The sequence below is a fragment of the Schistocerca piceifrons genome, chromosome 1 (genome assembly GCF_021461385.2).
Source record: "Schistocerca piceifrons isolate TAMUIC-IGC-003096 chromosome 1, iqSchPice1.1, whole genome shotgun sequence".
Taxonomy (NCBI): Eukaryota; Metazoa; Arthropoda; class Insecta; order Orthoptera; family Acrididae; genus Schistocerca; species Schistocerca piceifrons.
The window spans coordinates 316,819,040-316,846,393 of record NC_060138.1 but is presented as its reverse complement, the minus strand read 5'-3'; the positions used below and the strand labels follow the sequence as shown (position 1 = coordinate 316,846,393).

At 42.1% G+C, this 27,354-nt stretch overlaps 1 protein-coding gene across 1 annotated transcript in view; it reads left to right on the top strand.

Moving 5' to 3' along the window:
* The first annotated feature begins 10,322 nt into the window (after positions 1-10,322).
* LOC124796215 (tyrosine-protein kinase Dnt-like) overlaps positions 10,323-27,354 on the top strand; it is a 232,588-nt gene continuing 215,556 nt past the window's right edge. The window contains exon 1 of the mRNA XM_047260309.1: positions 10,323-10,800. Within this exon, the coding sequence (XP_047116265.1) occupies positions 10,689-10,800 (112 nt within the window). The 5' untranslated portion in view covers positions 10,323-10,688. The remainder of the gene's footprint in view (positions 10,801-27,354) is intronic.

The following is a 27,354-nucleotide window of genomic DNA, read 5'->3' as shown; positions in this document are numbered from 1 at the left end:
ATAATCATTCCACTTCAAATCGTTCCTTACGCATACTCCCAGATATTTTACAGAAGTAACTGCTACCAGTGTTTGTTTCGCTATCATATAATCATTCAATAAAGGATCTTCATACAATAAAATATCCTTCAAACATCATCAGGCATGACTTTTTAATTTATTGCGATCTTACTACTAACTCTATTCGCAACAGACTTTACAGACGGTATCTACATGTACCATTGAATCCACGTACAAAATTATAGCATATTACAACACATGATTCAGGGGATAGGAGATGCGTGAAAAAAGGAGCCCGAACTACCCAGATTGTATTTTTCCAGTGTTTCATGGTGAGAGCACTTAGCGATTTGAAACAAATTTGCAGCATAAGTTTTTTAAGATTTTGCAATTTTTTTCTCTTATTTGCTTACTTTCAGACATGCAGCAGTTAAGGGGGGTAGAACGTCAAACCGGCCGACTTGGAGCAGGAGAGACATCACAGTACGTTTTAATTTCCACTGTCTATACTTTTACAAATACATTCATAAAACTTTGTCAGTATGACCAAGAAGGATTCAGAATTTACACTCACAGTAGTGGAAGTTCCAAAACATAACAAAATAAATTTTTTTTACATGTGAAATTTCATCATTTTTTTCACTTACTAATGGCAGCATTTGTTGTTGTAGGTACACTTTTCTTCATAAGTAAGAGATATTCTTCGATGAATTTTGCACAGCATACAAACCATACTCAAAGGTGTATGAAACTCTAGAGTTTTACAAATCTATTAAAAACTGTGGTAAAAATTGAGGTAATTAACTAGAAAATTTGTGTTTTTTTCTAAACATGAAGTTTAAAATATAACAGCTCATTCGTTTTTTCATAAATTAAATAAATTCTTGACACCTGTAAGTATGGTTTGTATGGCGTGCAAAATTCATCGAAGAATATCTCTAACTTATGAAGAAAAGTGTAGGCCTACCTATAGCAACAAATGCAGCCATTAGTAAGTGAAAAAATGATGAAATTTCGCACGTAAAAAATTTTATTTCGTGATATTTTCGAACTTCCACTGCAATGGGTGTGGATCCTGAAGCCTTCCTGGTGGTGCTGACAAAGTTTTATGAATTTATTTGTAAAAGTAAAGACACTGGAAATTAAAATGTCCTGAGATGCCTCTCCTGCTCCAGGTCGGCCTGTTTGACGTCCTACCGCCCTTAATTCATTTGTAGAGTCATCAGCTGTTTTCTGCACGTGAGTCTGAATCTTTAAAGAGTCAGCCTTTACTGGTGTATATATTCTAATGCAATATTCGGATAACTAAACATCGTGTGTAGATACCGATATCAATAATGCATTAAATAAATTAAAAAGCCATCTTCGCAACCAGAGTATAATTTATTTACAACTGTAAACATTTAAAAGACGATATGGAGGCCAACAGGAACGGGAAACAACTCTTGGATTTCTGTGCCAGTATGGGCTTAGTAACCCTCTCAGGGGACACCGCCTTGTAGTAGGCACCTTCAGTGCCGGGCGGGAGGGTTTGCGTGCTTCGGTGAAGTCGAGAGCTATGCCGGCGGTAGCATAGCTACTGGCAGGGTCTCCCAAGCCGGACTGGTCCCGACAGAGGAGCCAGACAAAGTGTGTCCCACAACATAGGGCAGGGAGGGCTCTAGAGGCGTAGTGAAGCCAGCTTCCCTAGAGGAGTAAACCTCATACAAATCCTGGTCCTCCAGTTTGGGGGTTGGGCATGGGGCTAATAACCCCATACTGTAAAAAAAAAAAGAATATTACGGAAATTCAACAGAAGCCTCGGAAACTGGATGGAAAGCATGTATCACGACCCCGGCAAAGGAAACGGATAAAGGATCTAACAGTAGCATCATGGAATGTGAGGACAATGCTTCAGCCTGGAAAGATGAAAGAAATAGCTAATGAAATTTTAAAATTCAAATATGATATTGTAGGGCTACAGGAAATAAGATGGCAGGGGAATGGGCAGATAGATAAACCTGAGTACTCGTTGGTATATAGTGGACCAGAAGAAAGAACGGGCCAACTTGGAACAGGGTTTATAATAACTAGGGAAGTTAGGAAAAGCCTTCTAGAATTTGAACCCATAAATGAATGGATGTGCAGACTCAGACTAAAAGGTAAATTTAGGAATATATCAATAGTTAATGCACAGGCACCAACAGAGGAAAAAGAGGATATAATTAAAGAACATTTCTACGAAGACTTGGAAAAAGTATACGGTGCAGTACCTAAATATGACCTGATGCTAGTAATAGGAGATTTTAATGCAAAAATAGGGAGGAATGAACATCTGTATGGAGTTTCTGGAAAATATTCACTACATGAAGAAAACAATGAGAATGGAGACTTATTATGCCAATTCGCAGCAAGGAATAATATGGTTATTAAAAGTACCTGCTTTCCACATAAAAGGATCCATCTGGGAACCTGGAAGTCTGCAGCCAATGGAGTAGTCAATCAGATTGATCATATTTTAGTGATTGCACGCCACTCCACGTCAGTTACGGATGTACGGAGCTGCAGAGGACCAAACTGTGATTCAGACCACTTTCTGATAAAATCAGTCTTGAGAGAGAAACTGTCACTAACAAATGGCAACAGAATGGGAAAGATGATGAAATGGAATACAGACAAACTGAACATCCCCGATGAAGTAAAAAAATACCAAGCAACACTAAGCAGAAAGTTGAGCAATGAAGAGACCACAGAAGGAGTAGATGGAAGGTGGAACAGGTTTGAAAAAGCCATTAAGGATGCTGCAGAGGAAATAATAGGCATAAGAAGGAACAGAAGAACCCAGGAGTGGTTTGATGAAGATTGCAGGTCAGCAATAGAGGAAAAGAACAGGGCAAGAACAAAAATGCTACAGAGAGAAACCAGAAATAATGTGGAACAATATAGAGAATTAAGGAGAAGAGCTAACAGACTGTGCAAGAGAAAGAAAAGAGAGTGGAATAAGAAGAAATTTCAAGAACTAGAAGAACTAAAGGAACAGAGTGAAATAAGAAAGTTCTATCATGCCATAGGCAAAATGAAGAATAGATTCCAACCAAAAACAATGGCCTGTTCCAGTAAAGATGGGAAAATGATAAGGGAGGAAGAACAGATAGTGGGAAGATGGGCAGAATATTTCAAAGATACACTAAGCACCAGCCTAGAAGGTGAAGAGACAGCTGCACAGGAGGGAAGAGTGGAGCTGGAAGTAGACAATGAAACCAATGAAGCAAGAAAACCAACACTACAAGAGGTCTCCCAGGCTGTGCACAAGTCAAAAAACAATCGAGCCCCTGGGGAAGACAGCATAATTGCTGAATTAATAAAAACTGGTGGTGAGGCTGTAATAAAGGAACTGCACACATTAATATCAGATATATGGGAAACAGAAACTATGCCAGATAATTGGAAAATTGGAATAATAGTCCCCATTTATAAGAAAGGGGACAGAACAGCATGTGAAAACTATAGAGGTGTAACACTCCTAAGTACAGCTTATAAGATCTTCACAAGTATATTAAACGAAAGGATACGGAAGTGTGCAGAAGGCATACTAGGGGAATATCAGTGTGGCTTTCGACCGGGCAGAGGAACAACTGATCAAATATTTGTGATAAGGCAAATGATGGAAAAGTTCTATGAATATGATATAGATCTGCATTTCTTATTCATCGATTTAAAACAAGCCTTTGACAGCATAATTCGGCAAGAACTATACAGAGTACTGAAAGAAGTTGGTATATGTGCTAAATTAATAAGACTAATCAGAATGACAATGACAGAGAGAAGAGCAAAAGTAAAGGTCCTTAGCAGAACAAGTGAGAGCTTTGACTTTAATAAAGGTGTGAAGCAAGGGGATAGCCTCTCCACTGTCCTATTCAACATTGCCCTGCATAGTGCAGTAAATAAAATCAACAAAAGAGGCACCATATTTATGAAAACTAGCCAGATATGTGCATACGCTGATGACATTGCTATAGTAGGAAGAAATACCAATACACTCCTAGAAACATACCGGGCAATGGAAACAGAAGCCTTAAAAATTGGCCTCATAGTAAATGTAAACAAAACAAAATATATGGGAATGTCACAATCTGAGGCCAGAAGAACCCCTAAAAACCTAAACATCAATGGGAAATGCTTCAATGGAGTGTCCTCTTTTAACTATTTGGGAGCCCTAATAACAAATGATAACAGTATTGGAAAGGCTATAAGGGAAAGAATACAAGCAGGAAACAGAGCTTACTTTGCAAATATGCAGCTTTTCAAAAGTAGCCTTGTTACAAGAAAAACTAAATTGCTAATATATAATTCCCTAGTCCGCCCAGTTATCACATACGGCTCAGAGGTATGGACATTGACAGAACACGATAAAAATGCTCTAAGAAGCGTTGAGCGGAAAATACTACGCAAAATCTATGGGGCAATAAGGGAGGAAGAAGGCTGGAGAATACGCTACAATGCTGAATTACAGGAGTTAATACAAGGCAGGGACATAGTAAAATTTGTTAAATCACAGCGAATACGATGGCTAGGACACTTGGAGAGAATGGCAGAGGATAGAATGCCAAAGAAAATGATGAAAGGTATGATCCATTCAGTTAGGCGAAAAGGGAGACCTAGAAGAAGATGGATCGATGAGGTAATAATGGATATCAGCAATATGGGAGTCCGGGGGTGGAAAAGAGCAGCAAATAACCGAGAAGTGTGGAGAAAGATTGTTGAAGAAGCCAAGGCTCACCAAGGGCTGTAGAGCTACTGAAGAAGAAGAAGAAGAAGAAGATGGGCTTAGTAATCACAAACTCCTTTTTTAAACTTAAGAACGTTCACCGGTATACTTGGGAAGGCAGGGGAACCAGATCTGTCATTGACTATATAATAACATATCAGGAATTCAGGAAGGCTGTGAGGGACACACGTGTATTCAGGGGATTCTTTTATGACACTGATCATTATTTAATCTGCAGTGAAATTGGTATTGTGAGGCCGAAAGTGCAGGTCAGGTCCATATGCAGGAGAATAAGAGTGGAGAAACTTCAAGATAAGGAAATCAGGCACAAGTACAGGGCTATTACAAATAATTGAAGCGATTTCATAAATTTATTGTTGCTCCATTCATTGACATATGGTCACGACACACTACAGATATGTAGAAAAACGTATAAAGTTTTGTTCGGCTGAAGCCGCACTTCAGGTTTCTGCCGCCAGAGCGCTCGAGAGCACAGTGAGACAAAATGGCGACAGGAGCCGAGAAAGCGTATGTCGTGCTTGAAATGCACTCACATCAGTCAGTCATAACAGTGCAACGACACTTCAGGACGAAGTTCAACAAAGATCCACCAACTGCTAACTCCATTCGGCGATGGTATGCGCAGTGTAAAGCTTCTGGATGCCTCTGTAAGGGGAAATCCACGGGTCGGCCTGAAGTGAACGAAGAAACGGTTGAACGCGTGCGGGCAAGTTTCACGCGTAGCCCGCGGAAGTCGACGAATAAAGCAAGCAGGGAGCTAAAAGTACCACAGCCGACGGTTTGGAAAATCTTACGGAAAAGGCTAAAGCAGAAGCCTTACCGTTTACAATTGCTACAAGTCCTGACACCCGATGACAAAGTCTAACGCTTTGAATTTTCGGCGCGGTTGCAACAGCTCATGGAAGAGGATGCGTTCAGTGTGAAACTTGTTTTCAGTGATGAAGCAACATTTTTTCTTAATGGTGAAGTGAACAGACACAATGTGCGAATCTGGGCGGTAGAGAATCCTCACGCATTCGTGCAGCAAATTCGCAATTCACCAAAAGCTAACATGTTTTGTGCAATCTCACGGATTAAAGTTTACGGCCCCTTTTTCTTCTGCGAAGAAAACGTTACAGGACACGTGTATCTGGACATGCTGGAAAATTGGCTCATGCCACAACTGGAGACCGACAGCGCCGACTTCGTCTTTCAACAGGATGGTGCTCCACCGCACTTCCATCATGATGTTCGGCATTTCTTAAACAGGCGATTGGAAAACCGATGGATCGGTCGTGGTGGAGATCATGATCAGCAATTCATGTCATGGCCTCCACGCTCTCCCGACTTAACCCCAGGCGACTTCTTTCTGTCGGGTTATGTGAAAGATTCAGTGTTTAAACCTCCTCTACCAAGAAACGTGCCAGAACTGCGGGCTCGCATCAACGATGCTTTCGAACTCATTGATGGGGACATGCTGCGCCGAGTGTGGGAGGAACTTGATTATCGGCTTGATGTCTGCCGAATCACTAAAGGGGCACATATCGAACATTTGTGAATGCCTAAAAAAACATTTTGAGTTTTAGTATGTGTGTGCAAAGAATTGTGAAAATATCTCAAATAATAAAGTTATTGTAGAGCTGTGAAATCGCTTCAATCATTTGTAATAACCCTGTACATAACAGTGATCTCAGAAAGGTGCCAGTTAGTTGAATGTAGTCAATTATAGTCATTAGAAAAGGAATGGACAAGGTACAGGGACACAGTACTAGAAGTGGCTAAAGAATGTCTTGGAACAGTAGTGTGTAAAGGTAGGATGAAGCAAACATCTTGGTGGAATCATAAAGTCAAGGCAGTCTGTAAAAGGAAAAAGAAGGCGTATCAAAAATGGCTACATACTAGAACTCAGGTAGACAAAGAAAGTTGAAGAAAGAAACAAAGCCAAACAGATAATTGCAGCATCCAAGAAGAAATCTTGGGAAGGCTTTGGAAATAGGTTGGAGACTTTGGGCCAAGCTGCTGGAAAACCATTCTGGAGTGTAATTAGCAGTCTTCGAAAGGGAGGTATCAAGGAAATGACAAGTACTTTGGACAGTTCAGGAAAACTGCTGGTGAATCCTGTGGATTCCTTGGGCAGATGGAGGGAATATTTTGATGAGTTGCTCAATGTAGGTGAAAATACTATCAGTAATGTTTCAGATTTCGATGTCCAATGGGATAGGAATGATGATGTAAATAAGATCACATTCGAGGAAGTGGAGAAAATCGTCAATAGATTGCAGTGCAATAAAGCAGCTGGGGTGGATGAAATTAAGTCGGAGCTCATCAAATGCAGTGGAATGTCATGTCTTAAATGGCTACACAGGATAATGGAAATGGCGTGGGAGTCGGGACAGGTTCCATCAGACTGGACAAAAGCACTAATCACACCAATCTTTAAACACGGAAACAGAAAAGATTGTAACAACTACGGAGGTATCTCTTTAATCAGCGTTGTGGGTAAAATCTTCTCTGGTATTGTTGAAAGGAAAGTGCGAGTATTACCTGAGGACCAATTGGATGAAAATCAGTGTGGGTTTAGGCCTCTTAGAGATTGTCAGGACCAGATCTTTAGCTTACGGCAAATAATGGAGAAGTGTTATGAGTGGAACAGGGAATTGTATCTATGCTTTATAGATGTAGAAAAGGCATATGACCGGGTTCCTAGGAGGAAGTTATTGTCTGTTCTACGAGATTAAGGAACAGGAGGCAAACTTTTTGCAAGCAAATAAAGGTCTTTACATGGATAGTCAGGCAGCAGTTAGAGTTGACGGTAAATTGAGTTCATGGTTCAGAGTAGTTTCAGGGCTAAGCCAAGGCTGCAACCTGTCTCCACTGTTGTTCATATTATTTATGGATCATATGTTGAAAACAATAGACTGACTGGGTGAGATTAAGATATGTGAACACAAGGTAAGCAGTCTCGCATATGCGGATGACTTAGTTGTGATGGCAGATTCGATTGAAAGTTTGGAAAGTAATATTTCAGAGCTAGATCAGAAATATAAGGACTATTGTATGAAGATTAGCATCTCCAAAACGAAAGTAACGTCAGTGGGAAAGAGATATAAACGGATTGAGTGCCAAATAGGAGGAATAGAGTTAGAACAGGTGGACGGTTTCAAGTACTTAGGATGCATATTCTCACAGGATGGCAACATAGTGAAAGAACTGGAAGCGAGGTGTAGCAAAGCTAATGCAGTGAGTGCTCAGCAACGATCTACTCTCTTCTGCAAGAAGGAAGTCAGTACGAAGACTAAGTTATCTGTGCACCGTTCAATCTTTCGACCAACTTTGTTGTACGGGAGCGAAAGCTGGGTGGATTCAGGTTACCTTATCAATAAGGTTGAGGTTACGGATATGAAAGTAGCTAGGATGATTGCAGGTACTAGTAGATGGGAACAATGGCAGAAGGTTGTCCACAATGAGGAAATCACAGAAAAACTGGGAATGAACTCTATAGATGTAGCAGTCAGGGCGAACAGGCTGAGATGGTGGGGTCATGTTACACGCATGGGAGAAGAAAGGTTACCCAAGAGACTCATGGGTTCAGCAGTAGAGGGTAGGAGGAGTCAGGGCAGACCAAGGAGAAGGTACCTGGATTCGGTTAAGGATGATTTTGAAGTAATAGGCGTAACATCAGAAGAGGCACCAATGTTAGCACTGAATAGGGGATCATGGAGGAATTTTATAAGGGGGACTATGCTCCAGACTGAACGCTGAAAGGCAAAATCAGTCTTAAATGATGATGTAAACATATGAAACGTATGACTGTCCCTTCTAGAGTGTGTATGTGTGTGTCTCGTGAGTGAAGGAGAACAGTAAACAAGTGGAAGTCGCCCGGAGAGCGAAGAGGAGTACCGTCCTCGGCGGCACTCCACGCGCTTGCACAGACGGACGAGTACTGGCGCGGCGCACAGCCCTGCAAGTGGCGTCTGGGTCGGCTGGCGTCGCGTCGCGCGGCGGCGGTGCGCATGCGCGGCCGAGGCGGGGGGTGTGCGCGACGCCGGCCGGCCGGGCAGCAGCCACCCCGCAGTGGTCCGGGGCGCTCCAGCTGCGCCACTCGTCCCGGCGCTCCGCAGCTCCTACACGGCGCCCAGCCTCGCCTCACCGCGCCCACGAGACGCTGACGGCGACGCCGACGCTACTCCGCGACGCCTGCCGAACCCACACCCGCGGACATGGCCTCGCGGTACACGCGCTGTCGTACAGCTCTGCTACAGGACTGATCCGCTGCTCGTTCCGAACAATAACTGCGTCAGTAGGAATTCTCTGTGACACGTAATAGAGACGTTGCGTGTTTGGCTAGGCGATGGACAGATATAACACTAGCCGAACAGAGCGCAGTGATTGTCAACAGCGATGAGGAGCGACCTACTTTGCGCGCTGTGGTGGTGACCGGGCCGTGCGACCGCGAGATGGGCGTGCCTTCGTCCGTGCTACTGCACGGTTGCACGGTGTGCTTACTTGACTTAGGCATACACTTCTGCCATTAATTTCTATTCTTGCGAGTTGGAGTACACAAGCGAAAATCTTACCAAAGGTTCTTACCAAATGTGACGTTTTTAACAAACGTAGTTTGTGTTGTCTTTGAAGCCATTTGGAGCAACTTGCTTCCACACTCTTTTAACTTGCTCAATATCGATTAAGACACGTCGTATCCTCCTTAAATTGTCTCTAGCAATGACAAGTGGTAGTAACATCAAAACTCATAACGGCTGTTACTACGTTGTACAGCACGCCTCTCTCTTGAGAATTTTCTCTTCTGTTCCGTCTTTGTGATAGTCTATTTGCATTGAAATTCATACCACAATTCGTACCACAATTCATACCACAATGACACAGTAAAAACTTATTTCCAATATTTACTCCGACGTTGGAGTAATACGTTCTTCTGTGACGAGAATTTTCAGCGACAATAGTAATAAACTTTCTTAGTCTGACGAATAGAAACCTCTTTCTGTGTTAGTACTCCTCTTAACATTAATTTAATCGCAACTGCATCTTTCGTCCAACACCAGATTGGCTGTGTAAATTCGTTCTTGTGCTAAATGGTGATGTGAGAGAAGTACAGATTTTCCTCATATGTGAATTTAACTAGAAATTCTTTCTACATATTAAGATTGTCACTTCCCGCAGCAGTAACCATAAGTGTCCACAGGCACTACAATATACGTTGATACGCAGCCCTGACGAAAGTTTAATCCGTAAGTCGGAGACATCACTTGTTACCAGAAGTGTGTAGGTACCTTACCCAGACATTATAATCAAACTCCGGGAATATCACTCCACGCCAGCATGGACGACGGCCGTGCACGGATGCTGGAAGCGACCTCAATAAGTCTGCCAAGCCCTGGCGGCACCGCCTCTTTTTACGGTGTCCTGCAGCAGTAAGTCACAACTTTAGCCGCCGCTTTGGTAAAGTTGTTGCGTGCGCCCCGGCCGCCGTATAAAATTCAGCACACGTCCGCGGAGCGAGCATCCCTCCTGGCTGCCCCCGCCCCCCGCCGCCCTCGCTGGCCCTTCGTGCTGCCAGAGACCAGGCTGGGTGCCCTCCTTTAACCTCCCGGTGGAATCCCGCTGGGAGGGCAGTTTGTGAACTACTTTAGCAACTGGTGCAGCTGAGGAAAGGAACGTAGAGAGCTACGCCTCTTCTCGTACTCCCCACCTCCTTGCAAAGGGACAGCTTCAAGTGACATTTTAACTTCAGTGTTACTCGTTCGGAGATTGCGAGTCTTCTGGTCATGTAGGACGACAGCAGATATTTTGTGAAGTTCTGCTTGCACCTACGGTAGAATCGGTTAGTGACTAGGGGGAAAGAACTGCAAAATTATGTCGGTGACCTTCCGGAGAACAGACTGTTGGCTTATAGTTCGCACCGTGGAGCCGTTCGCCGAGTGAGATGACGTTCCCGATGCTGGTGCTTCGAGCCCTGACGTTGCTGGTGACGGCTTCGGTCGCCAAGGCCCATCTCAATATCTTCATCAACCAGGAGGAAGTGATGAAGTTGCTGGGTGAGTACATTTACTGCCATATCACAACAGCATAATGCTACATTTTGTGTACCTACATTTTTTACAGTATATCATGGTAACCTTTCACTATATAATTATTTATTCACATTATTTTGCCAGTATGGCCAGTATTAAGTGGAATATTATGAAAAGTGTACCTCAGCTCATGTCAAAACTAAAAATATCTGTCATATATCTTGGTGTATCCTATTTATCTTGGCCACCCGTGATAACTTTTTGTCCAGAGATAAAATAAAAAAAAAAAATGTGTGAAGCAAAATTTGCTTAAGTTTCCAGAGGGTCTCTAATTAGCATGATTAGCTTTCTTGTGTTTTTGTTCGTCACGGAGATACAAATAACAGCACGACTTTTTAAAATATTACCCTACATACAAGAGCTTTTCGGAAAGTAGGGTCCGACCGACCGCGAATTGAGGGCCACAGTGACAATCAAAAACAGTTAGCCACACCTTCAAGCTACCTCTCTAAGTAGACCCCACTCCGACTTAAAAATTAGTCGTGGCGCTGAACAAACTTTCTAGTACTCTCGTCACAGAAAGCAGCCGCCTGTGCTTTCTGCCAATTCTTTACGCTTGTCTGCCTTTCGTTGTTTGTGCCAAAATGTTATCTTCGTAGCCAGCAGTTCCTGTGAGCAGCGATGAACAACGGAGGGAGCTGTATTGTGGTTGATCAAACACTTCCCATCGAAAAAGCTGCAGGAGCGTTTTCATTGCCCCTGGAGATTGCGGCTCAAAATTTGCTTGCAGAAAGAAACGAATGACATTTATGGTATGTGGGCTTCATAGCTTCAGGTGAAATCTCTCACCAGATCCACATACTTGTTTAAGGAATTTCTGCATGATCCTTTGCACTCATGACCTGAAAACAGCGGCGTGAAGCGATCGACAGGCACACTAAAGACACGGCCCAACACATCTGTGCGAAGTTCCATCGGATTTTCACAGTCGTTTCCAATTCGCGCCAAATTAGGCCTTGCTTTCCGAACCTACCTCATATTTTATTTAGCAGTCATGTTCCTCTCCTCTGTTCAGAAACATATCACAGCGTACCAATCACGTAAACATGACGTATTATGAAGGTAACACAAAACTCTCCTATTCTAGATTACGTTGTAAGTACCTGCCATACCGTAACTCGTTCGCTTATCGGAGTTGACAGCAAACAGAACCACATTATTGGAATTAATGTTCTCCCCACCTACATTTTCCATAGATGAGAGATATTTCTACTTCCTCTTTGATGGTGTCATTGTACTCACATAAATCTTCTAACGAAAACGACTGATAGAGTGACTGGTGTGTATTTTTGTAGCCGGCCACTGTGGCCGAGCGGCTCTAGGCGCATTAGTCCATAACCGTGCTGCTGCTACGGTTGCAGGTTCGAATCCCGCCTCAGGCATCGATGTGTGTGATGTCCTTAGGTTAGTTAGGTCTAAGTAGTTCTACGACTAGAGGACTGATGGCCCCAGATGTTAAGTCCCATAGTGCTTAGAGCCATTTGAACAATTTTTTTGTATTTTTGTTTACTTTCAGCACTACTTAAGTGCTTGACTTACATTACTCTCGGTACCTGCACTGTGTGCTAGATGCAAAATCATTTTCGTTTTGCGGTTTCTACAACGTTATTTCTATATGAAAAGTACACCGTGATGCGTGTTTGGACAGGTCTTGAGGAGAGATAGTGGATTACCAAATAAAAAATATAGAGTGCTATTTAAAAAACACGTGTGGCTGTTCATTACTTTGCAACGTATAACACTACAGTAAAGACAAGAATACTGCTCAGTGTCCCCCGGGTTAATGGATAACATTTGTTTTACACATCTGTTGTTTCTCAATAATAAGGTATTTTAGATGGTAAAGACAAATGGACCACGCGGTCGTCATCATGTCCGTATTTTACGTATATCACATTAAAACGATAGGCATATTCGTTATTCCACTTCGTAATGCTTACACGGACGGAACTGTAGTATTATATTTTATATTTGATTATATTTAACAGTCAAAGTTGACCACGACGTCATCTGAAAATTTGTGCCTAATCACGTATCCCGACCATGAGCAGTTAATCAAAAACGTAAATATCTTAAGGCGTTTTTTGGACGTATTTGCCTTAGGACTGGAAGAAAGGATTTAGCTAAACATCTCGTCTACCAGAAAGTCACGGGGCACGAATAATTAATTTTGTAATATAGGGGAATTATTCGGCAGTTCTGTTGTCAAAGAAACCGTCGGGACATTCCTCTGGGGTAATTTAAGGAAGTTGTGAAAAATCTAAATATAGCTATCCAAGGGAGACAATCATGAATCATTGCCTCGATTGCCTGGAAACTGTCGTCTGTCGTCGATAACGATGATCTTGATTCCTGGTCATCATTACCAACGAATTTCAGGCCTTTGTCAGATTATATTGATACTATTTGACTACAGCTGGACGCGACATTTGGTCCATATACACCAGAATTTTATAATGGATTTGTGTGCAATGAACACGTTTTGATCACAAGAATCGTAGAGTCCCGCGTACTTCAGTTCGGAATACTTCTCCAGTTTCATCGCTTTTTCGATAGCACACTCTGATGCAGTTGTTATCCGGGCCGCAGCAGAATTTCGTCTGCACTCGTGCTGCGTTATGGTCTTAGCGTGGGACGAGCTTACTTTCTCAAATCCTTTATCATAAGAGGTCGTGTTTATACGGTTATGGGTAATGTCAATTGACTGAGAACAACCGAAATGAATATTTAGGAAAGAAGAAATAAGTATTATACAGATAAAATTTAAGAGTAACAAGCATTATAATCACCATAGAGCATGTGGAGAAAACGATCATAATATACAGTGTTCAATATGTTTCATGATGTTGAACGACGCCAGAGCACATTGTCATAGCCTGTACTCCCTATTCATCATATTTTTTGAGTGTCAGAAGTTCTAGGACGGGTCTAGTGATTATTCTCGGTGTTGCATTACGGTCGTTTTATTTGCATCGCCCTCTGATGCGCAGCTCTTCCTCGCCGGCGCTGAATTATCCGACGTACTGGATGTTGTGTCGGCCTGGTATGATATGGTACTGCGGGTTTGCAAAGTGCCACGCCAGTATCGAACGAAACACTCGCTTTAACATATCTCTCATATGTAACTCTCTTAACCCTCGTTGCACCCTGTATCATTTTCTCATTCCCTATCAAGCTCCATTCGTACTATCACTTCTACTGTTTCGACTTTTACGCTGTACTGAATTTGGTGTGGTAAGGATCGAGTGGGGGGATGGGGATTAGGCTATTGTCGTTTTGTGGAAATTGTTTCTACAGGTGGAGTTCGAATTGGCCACTAACATGCTCAACACATCATTGTATTAACCGTCTCAACTATGAAGGCGGGTTGTATCTGAATGCCCCAGTTCCTGTAACTATTGCATTCACAACAGCTGGTGTCTGAAACTTCAAGAGAACAGACATGCAGTGGCAACGGTCGTTCCGGAACGGAACGTGTGGAAGATATGAAACATAGTAGTTATACACACACAAAATCCTTAGTTTCCTACATCTTCGTGATGGTACCGTCAGAGATTTCATTTAATAGTCTCAATTCGAGAATTACCTACCTTATTTCTACACCCTGTCGTGTTAAACTTTTGGTACCATGGAGGGAAACTATTGCAAAGCTGTTTGGAATAATACTTACACGGAATCTGGATGGATACTGAAATGCATTTAGCATGTATATCAGAAGAAATGAATAAAATTACTGCACATGATAGCTCTTGGAGAGAGAAATCGGCTTCAATATTTCCAAAATACTGTTGCGAGAGTGAATTGCACTTACAGAAAACTGACTACTATATGAAGATGTTCAGGATCAGCGTCGCGCCGATCTGCTACATTTATTAGGTTGTTGCTTAAGTTCTTGGTGTTTCTGTTTTGCCTGTTGGTATTCCCGTTGGTATGAGTTTATTTAAGGAATGTTATTTTTGTTTGTAATTTACTGTTGCTAATTGAGTTTACATATGGTCATTTTGTCATTTGAAGATAGTGAGTGTAGCTGTTGACGCCGGAAAGTGGAATGCCAAATGGAGAAATCGTAACATTTCCGACGCATCCTTCGGTCTGTGTTCATTACAGGGATGACAGCACCGGAGGCAGTCAGAAACATTTGCACCGTGTATGGGGATAATGCCACTGGACGACCGTTTTGACGGTAGTGACTCTCCACGTTTGGGAAGACGTTCAGTGTTTAATGAAGATCGCTTAGATTCGTTAATCCACAATGGTCACCGCCAGTGCACTCTAGAACTGAACATTCTATCACCGTGTGACATTTGCATGCATTGGGGAACCTTCACAAATCGGGTGATGTGCACCACATGCTCAAAGGCGAAATCACAAAAATGAGCCGGTGGCCATATGTGCATTTTTTCTTACTCGTCTTCAATTAGCTCGTGAACGACACCGACCATTCCTACTCTGTATCATTACTGGTGACGAGAAATGGCGTCTTTACGACCATTCGTGTCTTGTGTCAGTACTGGTTACGATAAACTATGTCTTGATGCTAACATAATGGTATGAAAGGGAAGGCTGAGCCAAAACAAAGCAGCAACTCTCCGCACAAAGATCTACGCGCATCCACTAAAGATAATGTTATGCATCTGGTGAAACAGAGGCGGTGTGCTCTGCTACGAAATGCTTCCGAAAGACGTAGTCATCACTTCTGACATTTACTGTCAACAACTTAGACGTCTTGCAGGCGGAGTCCAAGAACAACAACGAGAAAGATTGCGTGAAATGATACTATTCTACGATAACGCCCCCAGCATTCTGCTAGACCGACAAAAGACACCATGGAGTAGTTGGTTTTGGAAGTCACTCGGCACTTACCTTATTCTCCTTATCTCGCGCCCTCAGATTTTCACGTTTTCAGCTCTCTATCGAACAACCTTCAAGGAAATTCCTTTCCGTTTCGAACATGGCTCGACGAGTTCTTCGCCTGAAAACTACGTGATGTCAGTGGTCGCGGAATCGGAAAGTTACCACAGCGTAGGCAGACTGTTGTAAATAGTGAAGGGGACTATATTACTGATGACTAAAATTCTGTTTTGTATATTATTTGTTTTGCTTATTAAAATTATGAAGAAAAATACGAACTTACGCATCAAACCAATACACCTACATATATACATCCATATTCAGACGCCTGTGGAGAGCATGGCAGAACAGTGTACCGGTATTAGGACTCCCGCTCGTTCCACTCATGTGTGGATTGCAAGACTCTTAAACACTTCAGCGTGCTCTTCTGCCAATCTGATCTTGTCTTCGCGATCCCTACAGGAACGATATGTAGAGGGTGCTGGTATATTACTAGACCCATCACTTCGTTCTCAAAATTTTATATGTAGGCTTTTCTATGGGGATTTAGAATCTGTTGTGAAGCGTTTTCCTGTTAAGCTTTTTTCAACATCTTAATCCATGTGATATCAGGAATTCATCGGAGAAAAACACTAGTTCGGTCTTGCATGACCGATGGTTTCGTAATCCAACACGTTTGGCATGTTGGAGGTTTTCTGTTCGTGTTCATTACATTTGAACTCAAATATGTTCAAAACACTCCAAGAAATGGATATCAAAGATATTAGCCAGTGTTTTTCTGAATCACTTGTGTTAAACTTCTTATAGACGGATTTGACATGTGCCTTTTTCTCCAGTCACAGGATACGGCTCTTTGTTAGAGAGATTTATGATGTATTATGGATAAAATAGGGGCCAACTCAGTTGCAAATTCGGTGTACCGTCTAAGAGATATTCTGTCAGGCCTTGGAGATTTGTTCGGTTTTAACGGCTGCATCTGATTTTCAATGTCACTGTCACTAACATGTGTTTCCTTCAACTTTTCAGTGGCGCGAGTGTTGAACTGAGCTTTCCCTTCTAAATGAACCTTTGATAATGATGTTCAGTATTTCTGATTTTACTTCGCTATCTTCAGTTTCAGTTCCGTCTCATCCATGAGTATCTTTCTGGAGAAAAATTTTCCTTTGCTCGAAGTGTTCCTGATAGAAGCGGACCAACAAAAAAAATTAGTAATCTATATCGACAATTACTCTCGTAGTGAACGGTCCCGTATAGTTGTACTGTTTGAATCATTTGATATTTCATATCTGCGATAAGAATACAACATTTTCACATGTCTTGAATTTTTTGTCTGAGACTATAACTCGTATTTCCGTTAGTTTAAAGTTCATATCAATAGCAAAATCTTACAGTTACAGTTCGCTACGAACTTATCCATCGTAACAAGACTAACATCTAGTTGTGAATGTCAATAGTGCTCATGCAATTGTTAATTTTTACTACAACGTAAATCGTCCTGAATCATTTTTATAAGGTGCTGCCAGTCTGTTACGTGAGTTTATAATTAATGTTGGGGCTAATGCAGGTTTTCTTTGCAAGAACTATTAGCGTTGCATAATATGTTGTTTACGTACGAAATCAGCGACTAATTTTTTCGTTCTTATTAATTTAGACAGTTCAACAGACATCATCACACCATAAATAACTGCAGCAGCATATTCAAAACTATTGCCGTTTTTGCGCTCATATCTTAACACTGTTTAACAGTGGCATAATATTGAACACGATGATACGTCAGTTTATGGTTAGTAGATAATCGTAGAGTCGAAACCGTCAACAGAGTAAGACTACTTAGTGACTGTGTCTGCGACAAAAGTCTTTCGAAACGTATTATTCACGATGGTCACCGTTGTGACAGGATGTCGGGTTTCGTTAACTCTACCAACGTTGACATCGGAAGCAGACACAGATGTGAAGTGAGCTGCCAAACGTCACAGGAGTGGTTGTTTCAACAGAAGATGTGCCCCGTATGACACCTAAGTGCTGCGGCGAGATAAACCCGCGTTGCACGAGTCGGAACCTGGCTCCGAACGTGCAAGACGCGTGGTTCATGGCATACCGGAGATTGCACAAGTGTCTATGCAGGAGCCTCAATATCATAGAGACATTGTTTCCTCATGCATGAACAGTGTTTGCCGAATGGTCGTCGCTTCGCCAGCACCCAGCCATAGGAGGCAATCTACGGTTACGGTCGCTCTACGAGCGTCAGGAGCTATACGGAGACAAATACACTGCATATTTAGCGGCCTAAATCAGACCTGCGTCGTCGTGCTTTACCATGACTTATGGCGAATGGGCGTAATGTGCGATTTCCCAAAGCATAAATTCGGCAGTACCGTTACTTTTTTTTAAAAAAAGAAGAAAAAGGATGGAGCCATGGGAAAAGTCTTGTGTACGAGACGTCTTTAGAGGCTGAAGAATACGCTCTGTCTGCGACACTGTCCAAACAACACCAGGAATATTAGCTGAATGGGTTGTACGTAAGTTTATGCGACGATGCCATGCCCGCTTTGACGCTTGGAGGCGCCATTTTGAACAACTGTTGTAAAAGCAACACTTTGTGAAACTTGTGGAGATAAATGAAATCCTTATTACTGTACAGCCGTCTTAGAATTTTCGGTCTCTATGACATCAAGTTATCAGCATCATTATTAGCCCTTCAACAGGGGAAATTATAAATTGTCTGAGAATATTAAAGAATATTCAACGGATTTTCTGGATGTCGAGGGCAGGGCTCGGAAGTGGGAGTCCTTAGTTTGAGCGCAGAGGTAGGCTAAGGCGGAACGTCAGTAGATTTGCGCTTATAACTTCCGACTCGGTCGTTTCCTGAGGAGAGTCTCTAACTTAAAACTGATAAATTATCCCATCTTCCCTGAAAGTTTGTAACATCATCACGGAACGACTCTTCATACTGATAATCTTATCCGAACGTATGCTCTCCGTTAGGCCCTGTGTATTGCTTGTAGCAGCTACCATTGGAGAAGAACGACCATTTTGCTGTCCTGCCTACTTTAAATCTTCTCTGAATTCTGTATTAATATTGGTAAAGGTTGTGGCCTGCCGGGTAGTAGTCAAAATATTGTCGAACGATGATATTCTAAGTTGCCTCTTTTGCAGATGACTTTTATCGTCTTGAAACTCTTCCTATGATACTAATTTAATAGCATCGCCCTACTCTAAATCAAACTAGAGGCATATCCCCACATTTCCCTCTATTTCCGAATTGAAGATTTTTTGACGCCTAAGGGTATGTCGTGCCAACCGATCCCTTCTGTTAGGCAGCTTGTGAACTAAAATAACTCAATTCAATGCTCTTCATTAGTTATCCGATCTCCTGGAGCACACTATTTCCGAAGCCCCTGCTCTCTTTGGGTTTCATAGTCCTCATTTGATTTCCGTATACGGCTATACTCCATGCAAATACTTTCAGGAAAGAATTCGTAGCACTTCAGTTTCAGTATTAGCTAATTTCTCTTTTTCACGCTACTGCCAATCTGCATCTGAAGCACTCTCTACTTCATCCATGGTCCCTTATTTTGCTGATCAGGTAGCAAAACTCATCTACTTCATTATTGTCTCATTCTTTAATGTAATTCTTGAGAATCATGTGATTTCATTGCTCTACACTGCATTGTCATCGTGATACTTTTGTTAATATTTATCTTAGTCTATTGTCAAGACATTATTCATTCCCTTGCCGTCACTGACAGAATATCGTCGGCAGAAATCAAAATTTTAATTTCCACTGCCTGAATTCCTTTATAAATTAGTCCTTTGTTTCCCTCAAAGCTTTCTCAATATACAGATCATATAACATGGAGGATAGCATGCAGCATCTTTTGATGTCCTTCGATAATTATAAAAAAATGTGCAAATGTGTGTGAAATCTTATGGGACTTAACTGCTAAGGTCATCAGTTCCTAAGCTTACACACTACTTACCCTAAATTATCGTAAGGGCAAACACACACACCCATGCCCGAGGGAGGACTCGAACCTCCGCCCGGACCAGCCGCACAGTCCACGACTGCAGCGACAGTTATAATTGCCGTCTGTTTTCTGTACAGGATCTAGATAACATTAACCTCCCAATGTTTTATCCTCACTACATCACAGTTTCAAATATAGTACTCCAGGTAACATTGTCAGAAACTTTCTCTAAATCTACATACGGCATACTTTTACTATAAGACGTAGGGTTAGTATTGCCTCCCATCTACCTAAATTTCGCTGAAACTAAAACTGATCTTCCCCGAGGTAAGCTTATACCAGTTTTCCTATTCTTCTGTAAACAATTTATATCAGTATTTAGCCACTACAATATTTTAAACTATTATATCGGCAATATTCACACCTTTATACTTTGCAAACCGAAATACGATTCCACTTCGCTCATCTCATGTGTCTTGAAGACCAGGTGAAGTAAATTTGTCATGGTGGGTTCTTGGAAGGGTCTTGTTACTGCTCAAGGAAAGTTGTATGTTCCAAGGACCTTGTTTTGACTTAGGTCTGTAAAATTTGTGTCGCAGCGGGGTACCTATCGTCTCATCATCGTCATCTACTTCCTCCTCCCTTTCCATAACACTGTCTTCAGCTTCGTCTTTCTTGAACAGACCTTCAATATGTCTTTCAACGTTTCAGCCTTCCCCTCTTTGGTTAGTAAAGACCTTACACCTCTTCAGGCACCATGTGGCTGTATCGTTGTCTTAACTACACAATGACATCTTAGACGAAATAAAATGCCTTATAATGTGAATTTCGTAACAGAATCAACAATTAGGAGCGACTACATGAGTAATGAAATAATTATCTTTAGACCAAGATATAAAATCATGTGAAAATTCCAAGGTGTTTACCTGAAGGAAGGAGACCGGGGAAAATATGGGTACTGAAATAAGCAAATGTATAAGCGTAACTTGACGCGCACAAGACCAAATAGACGCACCATATGTGTCCTGCTCTGAAGTACGTTAGATGAGGAGACGTTGAACGAAGTGAAATTATTATACTGCTATTAATGTTGGATGAACTTTTGTAATGGAAAGCGAAGCAGTAAAATACATATGCGTTAACATAAAAGTTTGCTTCCTTACCAGCTTTTTGTAGCGCTTTACAGCTATTACTGTTTTAAAAAAATAGATGCTTTGTTTATACTTGCTGGTTACGTAATTTTCATCTGTAGCTTTCAACCAGAGAACTGAACACTTTTTAATAAATTAGACCGAGCTAAAATACAGTAAGTCCTATGTAACAAAGACGGAGCGAGATGGTGTAGTGGTTAGTACAGTGGACTCGCATTCGGGAGGACGATGGTTTAAATATTTTATACCTGTTATCGATAAGTGGTAGTCTGGAAATGACCAAAAACATTTTTTCCTACGTCATATTGATGCTTAAATGGGTTTTCATCGGTATTCTTTCTGAAGACGTTCGATAGCTTCGAAAAACAACGTCGAATTCATGTGATACCAGCTACATTAAGCGTTGTCTCATTTTATACAAGAAGGTGGTGAAGCCGTAAGAAAAGAAAATGGCCGGCCGCAGTGGCAGAGCGGTTCTAGGCGCGTCAGTCTGGAACCGCGCGACCGCTACGATCTCAGGTTCGAATCCTGCCTCGATCACGGATGGATGTGTGTGATGTCCTCAGGTTAGTTAGGTTTAAGTAGTTCTAAGTTATAGGGGACTGATGACCTCAGATGTTAAGTCCAATAGTGCTGAGAGCCATTTCAACCAAAGAAAAATGAAGATTTCCGGCAAAACGCTGTTTCATATTTATCGCCACGTAAACACCTCGCAGTCGTAGAATAACGGACCGAGAACTTTGCTGCATAATATTTAGCGTATTTTCTGATTTTTCTTTTCTGAACGAAGTAGTATGAGTCATAAAAGTGTCAAAGTTTAACCGCTGCACAGTCTCACAAAAAGAGAGTTATCGAAATTAGCACTTCAGTATCGAACAACGAATGATGTGCTTATAACGAACAAAGACTGAGGGTTTGATGGATGTCTAGTTAGATTTAACATTTAATACACTGCCGGTAGAAAAAAATAATACACTCTTCTAGCGGTTTCCAATTCACTCAAGATTTATTGTTCCATCAGTGCACGTGGAGTACATGAAATGATTACATTTACAGATAATAAAAGCATTTCTGAGGTACCAGGTATCGGAACATGCTGAAACACCCATATTAGGACATGGTGTATTCTCCACGGGGGACAACGCAGGCACTTACTCTGCCATCCAGTCGATCATACAGATGGCGGATATTGTCGTGGTATACGTTATTCCATGCCTGGTCAATCGGTTCACGTAGTTCTGTAACAGCTGCTGCGTGACGAGTCGCACGATTCGCTTCCGTAGCATCAAATCCCACACGTGCTCGATTGGAAACAAGTTCGGAGATCGTACTGGCCAGGGCAATTGCTGCACCTCTTGCAGAGAACGTTGAGTTTCGCGAGCACCGTGTGGGAGAGCTTTTGCTGTGGGAACTACCCATCTCCTTCTTATTTAAAGGACAAAAGAGCTGGTCTAACATCACACTGTATGTACCGAGCGCTGGTCAGCGTCACCTCCAGAAATGACAATTGTAGCTTATCACATGCCAGACCACAAAGTCTGGGGAGAGGCCTGTGTGTCTCAGACGAATGTACTGTAACACACAGTGCTCACAAGGTCTACGACGTACGCGCAAAGAACCAACACTTGGGTGCAGGCTGAATCTACTTTCATTGCTGAAGACCACGGCGCGCCATTCCAACTTCCAAATGATCCTCTGACGGCATTAGTCGAGCCGTTTAAGTCGATGTTGTGGCGTGAGAGGAAGACGAGCTAGAGGTGTACGTGCCCGTATTCATAGTCCCGCTACTGATAACTGGTTAGCAACAGCTCGTGTTGACACGTCTAGGTTCAGCAGACCTGTTATCTGCGCTGTGATATCTGTACGATCTGCCACTGCTGACCTTATAGTACGACGATCTTGGAGAGTCTGTGATACGTGGCCTTCCAGAACGTCACCTACATCTGTGAGAATGTTCCGCGTGACGACTGATACCAGCGTCGTTGCACAACTGACGCACCACGGGTGACAGTTTTCTGAAAGGACGATCCCGCCACTCGGACGGCAAGAATTAGGCCCCTTTGGAATTCGCTTGGTTGGTTGTAGGAAGCATGAGAGCATCTCCGTGGCATGGTTGGCTGCTTGCTTCACACGTTTGCACCACACTGAGACTCCCGACTGTGAACATTCCCTATTAAAGGGTAGAGACAGTTGGTGTTCTGTTGGCGGACGACGTAGAAACCATTATCAGCACACCTACTATCTGACTGGTGATATATGTCGTTATAGGATCAAAATTGAGGTCATATTTCAAGGCGTAATAATATTTTTCCAGCATTGTAAACAGAAGAATTTGCCCCTTCGCTAGCTCATATATATCACAAATCGTTTGCTCAATCATTAGTCTCGCCTGATTTGAAAAGAGAGCAGGTCACTTCTGTTCAGAAAATCGTAACAGATAGGATGCACATAATTACAATCCAATACCACATACGTGCGCCTGGTGGAAGAATATAGAGCTTATTCTTAGTTGAAACGTTATAACGTTTCTGGAGGTTGGTACGTTGGTTGGTTGGTTATTTGGAGAGTGGACCAAACAGCGAGGTCATCGGTCACGTCGGATTAGGTAAGGATGGAGAAGGAAGTCTGCTATGTCCTTTCAAAGGAACTATCCCGGCATTTGCCTGGAGCGAATTAGGGAAATCATGAGAAATCTAAATTAGAATGGCCAGACGCGTGTTTGTACCGGCGTCCTTCCGAATGGGAGTCCAGTGTGCCAACAACCGCCCCACTCGGTGTTTCTATTCGAAATCAAGCTTCTCTCAGTAAAACAGAGCATGATTTCATGATAACCACTGCTTTGAATTACAACCCCCCCCCCCCCCCCCTCCCCATGAACCACGGACTTTGCCGTTGGTGGGGAGGCTTGCATGCCTCAGCTATACAGATAGCCGTACCGTAGGTGTAACCACAATGGAGGGGTATCTGTTGAGAGGCCAGACAAACGTGTGGTTCCTGAAGAGGGGCAGCAGCCTTTTCAGTAGTTGCAGGGGCAACAGTCTGGATGATTGACTGACCTGGCCTTGTAACACTAACCAAAACGGCCTTGCTGTGCTGGTACTGCGAACGGCTGAAAGCAAGGGGAAACTACAGCCGTAATTTTTCCCGAGGACATGCAGCTTTACTGTATGGTTAAATGATGATGGCGTCCTCTTGGGTAAAATATTCCGAAGGTAAAATAGTCCGCCATTTGGATGTCCGGGCGGGGACTACTCAAGAGGGCGTCGTCATCAGGAGAAAGAAAACTGGCGTTCTACGGATCGGAGCGTGGAATGTCAGATCCCTTAATCGGGCAGGTAGGTTAGAAAATTTAAAAAGGGAAATGGATAGGTTAAAGTTAGATATAATTGGAATTAGTGAAGTGTGGTGCCAGGAGGAACAAGACTTTTGGTTAGGCGAATACAGGGTTATAAATACAAAATCAAATAGGGGTAATGCAGGAGTAGGTTTAATAATGAATAACAAAATAGGAGTGCGGGTAAGCTACTACAAACAGCATAGTGAACCCATTATTGTGGCCAAGATATACACGAAGCCCACGCCTACTACAGTAGTACAAGTTTATATGGCAACTAGCTCTGCAGATGCCGAAGAAATTGAAGGAATGTATGATGAAGTAAAAGAAATTATTCAGATAATGAAGGGAGACGAAAATTTAATAGTCATGGGTGACTGGAATTCGGTAGTAGGAAAAGGGAGACAAGGAAACGTAGTATGTGAATATGGATTGGGGGGAAGAAATCAAAGAGAAAGCCGCCTGGTAGAATTTTACACAGAGCACAACTTAATCATAGCTAGCACTTGGTTCAAGAATCATAAAAGAAGATTGTATATATGGATGAAGCCGGGAGATACTGATAGGTTTCACATAGATTATATAATGATAAGACAGAGATTTAGGAACCAGGTTTTAAATTGTAAGATATTTCCAGGGGCAGATGTCGACTCTGACCACAATCTACTGGTTATGAACTGTAGATTAAAACTGAATAAACTGAAAAAAAGTGGGAATTTAACGAGATGGGACGTGGATAACCTGACTGAAGCAGAAGTTGTACAGAGTTTCAGGGAGAACATGAGAGAACAACTGACACGAATGGGGGAAAGAAATACAGTAGAAGAAGAATGGGTAGCTTTGAGGGATGAAATAGTGAAGGCAGCAGAGGATAAAGTAGGTAAAAAGACGAGGGTTACTAGAAATCCTTGGGTAACAGAAGAAATATTGAACTTATTTGATGAAAGGAGAAAATATAAAAATGCAATAAATGAAGTAGGCAAAAAGGAATACAAACGTCTCAAAAATGAGATAGACAGGAAGTGCAAAATGGCTAAGCAGAGATGGCTACAGAACAAATGTAATGATGTAGAGACTTATCTCACCAGAGGTAAGATAGATACTGCCTACAGGAAAATTAAAGACACCTTTGGAGAAAAGAGAACCCCTTGTATGAATATCAAGAGCTCAGATGCAAACCCAGTTCTAAGCAAAGAAGGGAAAGCAGAAAGGTGGAAGGAGTATATAGAGGGTCTATAAAAGGGCGATATACTTGAGGAGAATATTATGGAAATAGAAGAGGATGTAGATGAAGATGAAAGGGGAGATATGATACTGCGTGAAGAGTTTGACAGAGCAGTGAAAGACCTGAGTCGAAACATGGCCCCGGGAGTGAACAACATTCCATTAGAACTACTGACAGCCTTGGGAGAGCCAGTCCTGACAAAACTCTACCATCTGGTTAGCAAGATGTATGAGACAGGCGAAATACCCTTAGACTTCAAGAAGAATATAATAATTCCGATCCCAAAGAAAGCCGATGTTGACAGATGCGAAAATTACCGAAGTATCTGTTTAATAAGTCACAGCTGCAAAATACTAACGCGAATTCTTTACAGGCGAATGGAAAAACTAGTAGAAGCCGACCTCGGGGAAGACCAGTTTGGATTCCGTAGAGATATTGGAACACGTGAGGCAATACTGACCCTACGACTTATCTTAGAAGAGAGATTAAAGAAAGGCAAACCTACGTTTCTAGCATTTGTAGACTTAGAGAAAGCTTTTGACAATTTGGATTGGAGTAGTCTCTTTCAAATTTTGAAGGTAGCGGGTTTAAAATACAGGGAGCGAAATGCTATTTACAATTTGTACAGAAACCAGATGGCAGTTATAGGAGTTGAGGGACATGAAAGGGAAGCAGTGATTGGGATGGGAGTAAGACAGGGTTGTAGCCTCTCCCCGATGTTATTCAATCTGTATCTTGAGCAAGCAGTGAAGGGAACAAAAGAAAAATCCTGAGTATGTATTAAACCCCATGGAGAAGAAATAAAAACTTCGAGGTTCGCCGATGACATTGTAATTCTGTCAGAGTCAGCAAAGGATTTAGAAGAGCGGTTGAATGGAATGGACAGTGTCTTGAAAGGAGGATATAAGATGAACATCAACAAATCAAAACGAGGATCATGGAATGTAGTCGAATTAAGTCTGGTGATGCTGAAGGAATTAGATTAGGAAATGAGACACTGAAAGTAGTATAGGAGTTTTGCTATTTGGGGAGCAAAATAAGTGATGATGGTCGAAGTAGAGAGGATATAAAATGTAGACTGGTAATGGCAAGGAAAGCGTTTCTGAAGAAGAGGAATTTGTTAACATCGAGTATAGATTTAAGTGTCAGGAAGTCGTTTCTGAAAGTATTTGTATGGAGTGTAGCCATGTATGGAAGTGAAACATGGACGATAAATAGTTTGGACAAGAAGAGAATAGAAGCTTTTGAAATGAGTTTGTGGCATAACTTGAATAGAAGAAGGGATCGGTTGGTAGGACAAGTTCTGAGGCATCAAGGGATCACCAATTAAGTACTGGAGGGGAGCGTGGAGAGTAAAAATCGTAGAGGGAGACCAAGAGATGAATACAATAGAGTAGCATGGAGAGCTGCATCAAACCAGTCTCAGGACTGAATAGCACAACAACAACAACAAGAAATACAACTTGCTTTTATAATAGCGTAGGTCTCCGCGACCAGAGCCAGCTGACAGAGACGTTTTTTGGGTATGAGACCGCGTCATTACGTGCTATTGAGGAAAAACTCGCAACCCCATGAAATTTGAGTAATACATACATAGAGTAATGAAATTTTAGTAATACATTTGTCTAGGTAACATATTTAATTGATCACTGGTTAATGTAAGCGCGAGATAAGACACTGCAAATGTGAAGATTGTCGGTCTTTTAGAGATGCTCGAAATTTAGCACGGATTTCAATGCGAGGTGCTTACAATAGTTTCCACAACGAAACTGTCTCGAAAGCTGGCAGATTGTCCAAAGAGTTTCTGGTCGCATGTAAAGTATGCTAGCGGCAAGACACAATCAATGCCTTCTCTGCCCGATAGCAAGGGAAATACTATGGATGACAGTGCTGCCAAAGCATACTTACTAAACAGAGCCTTGCGGGATTCGTTCACCAAAGAAGACGAGATAAATTTTCCAGAATTCGAATCAAGAACAGTTGCGAACA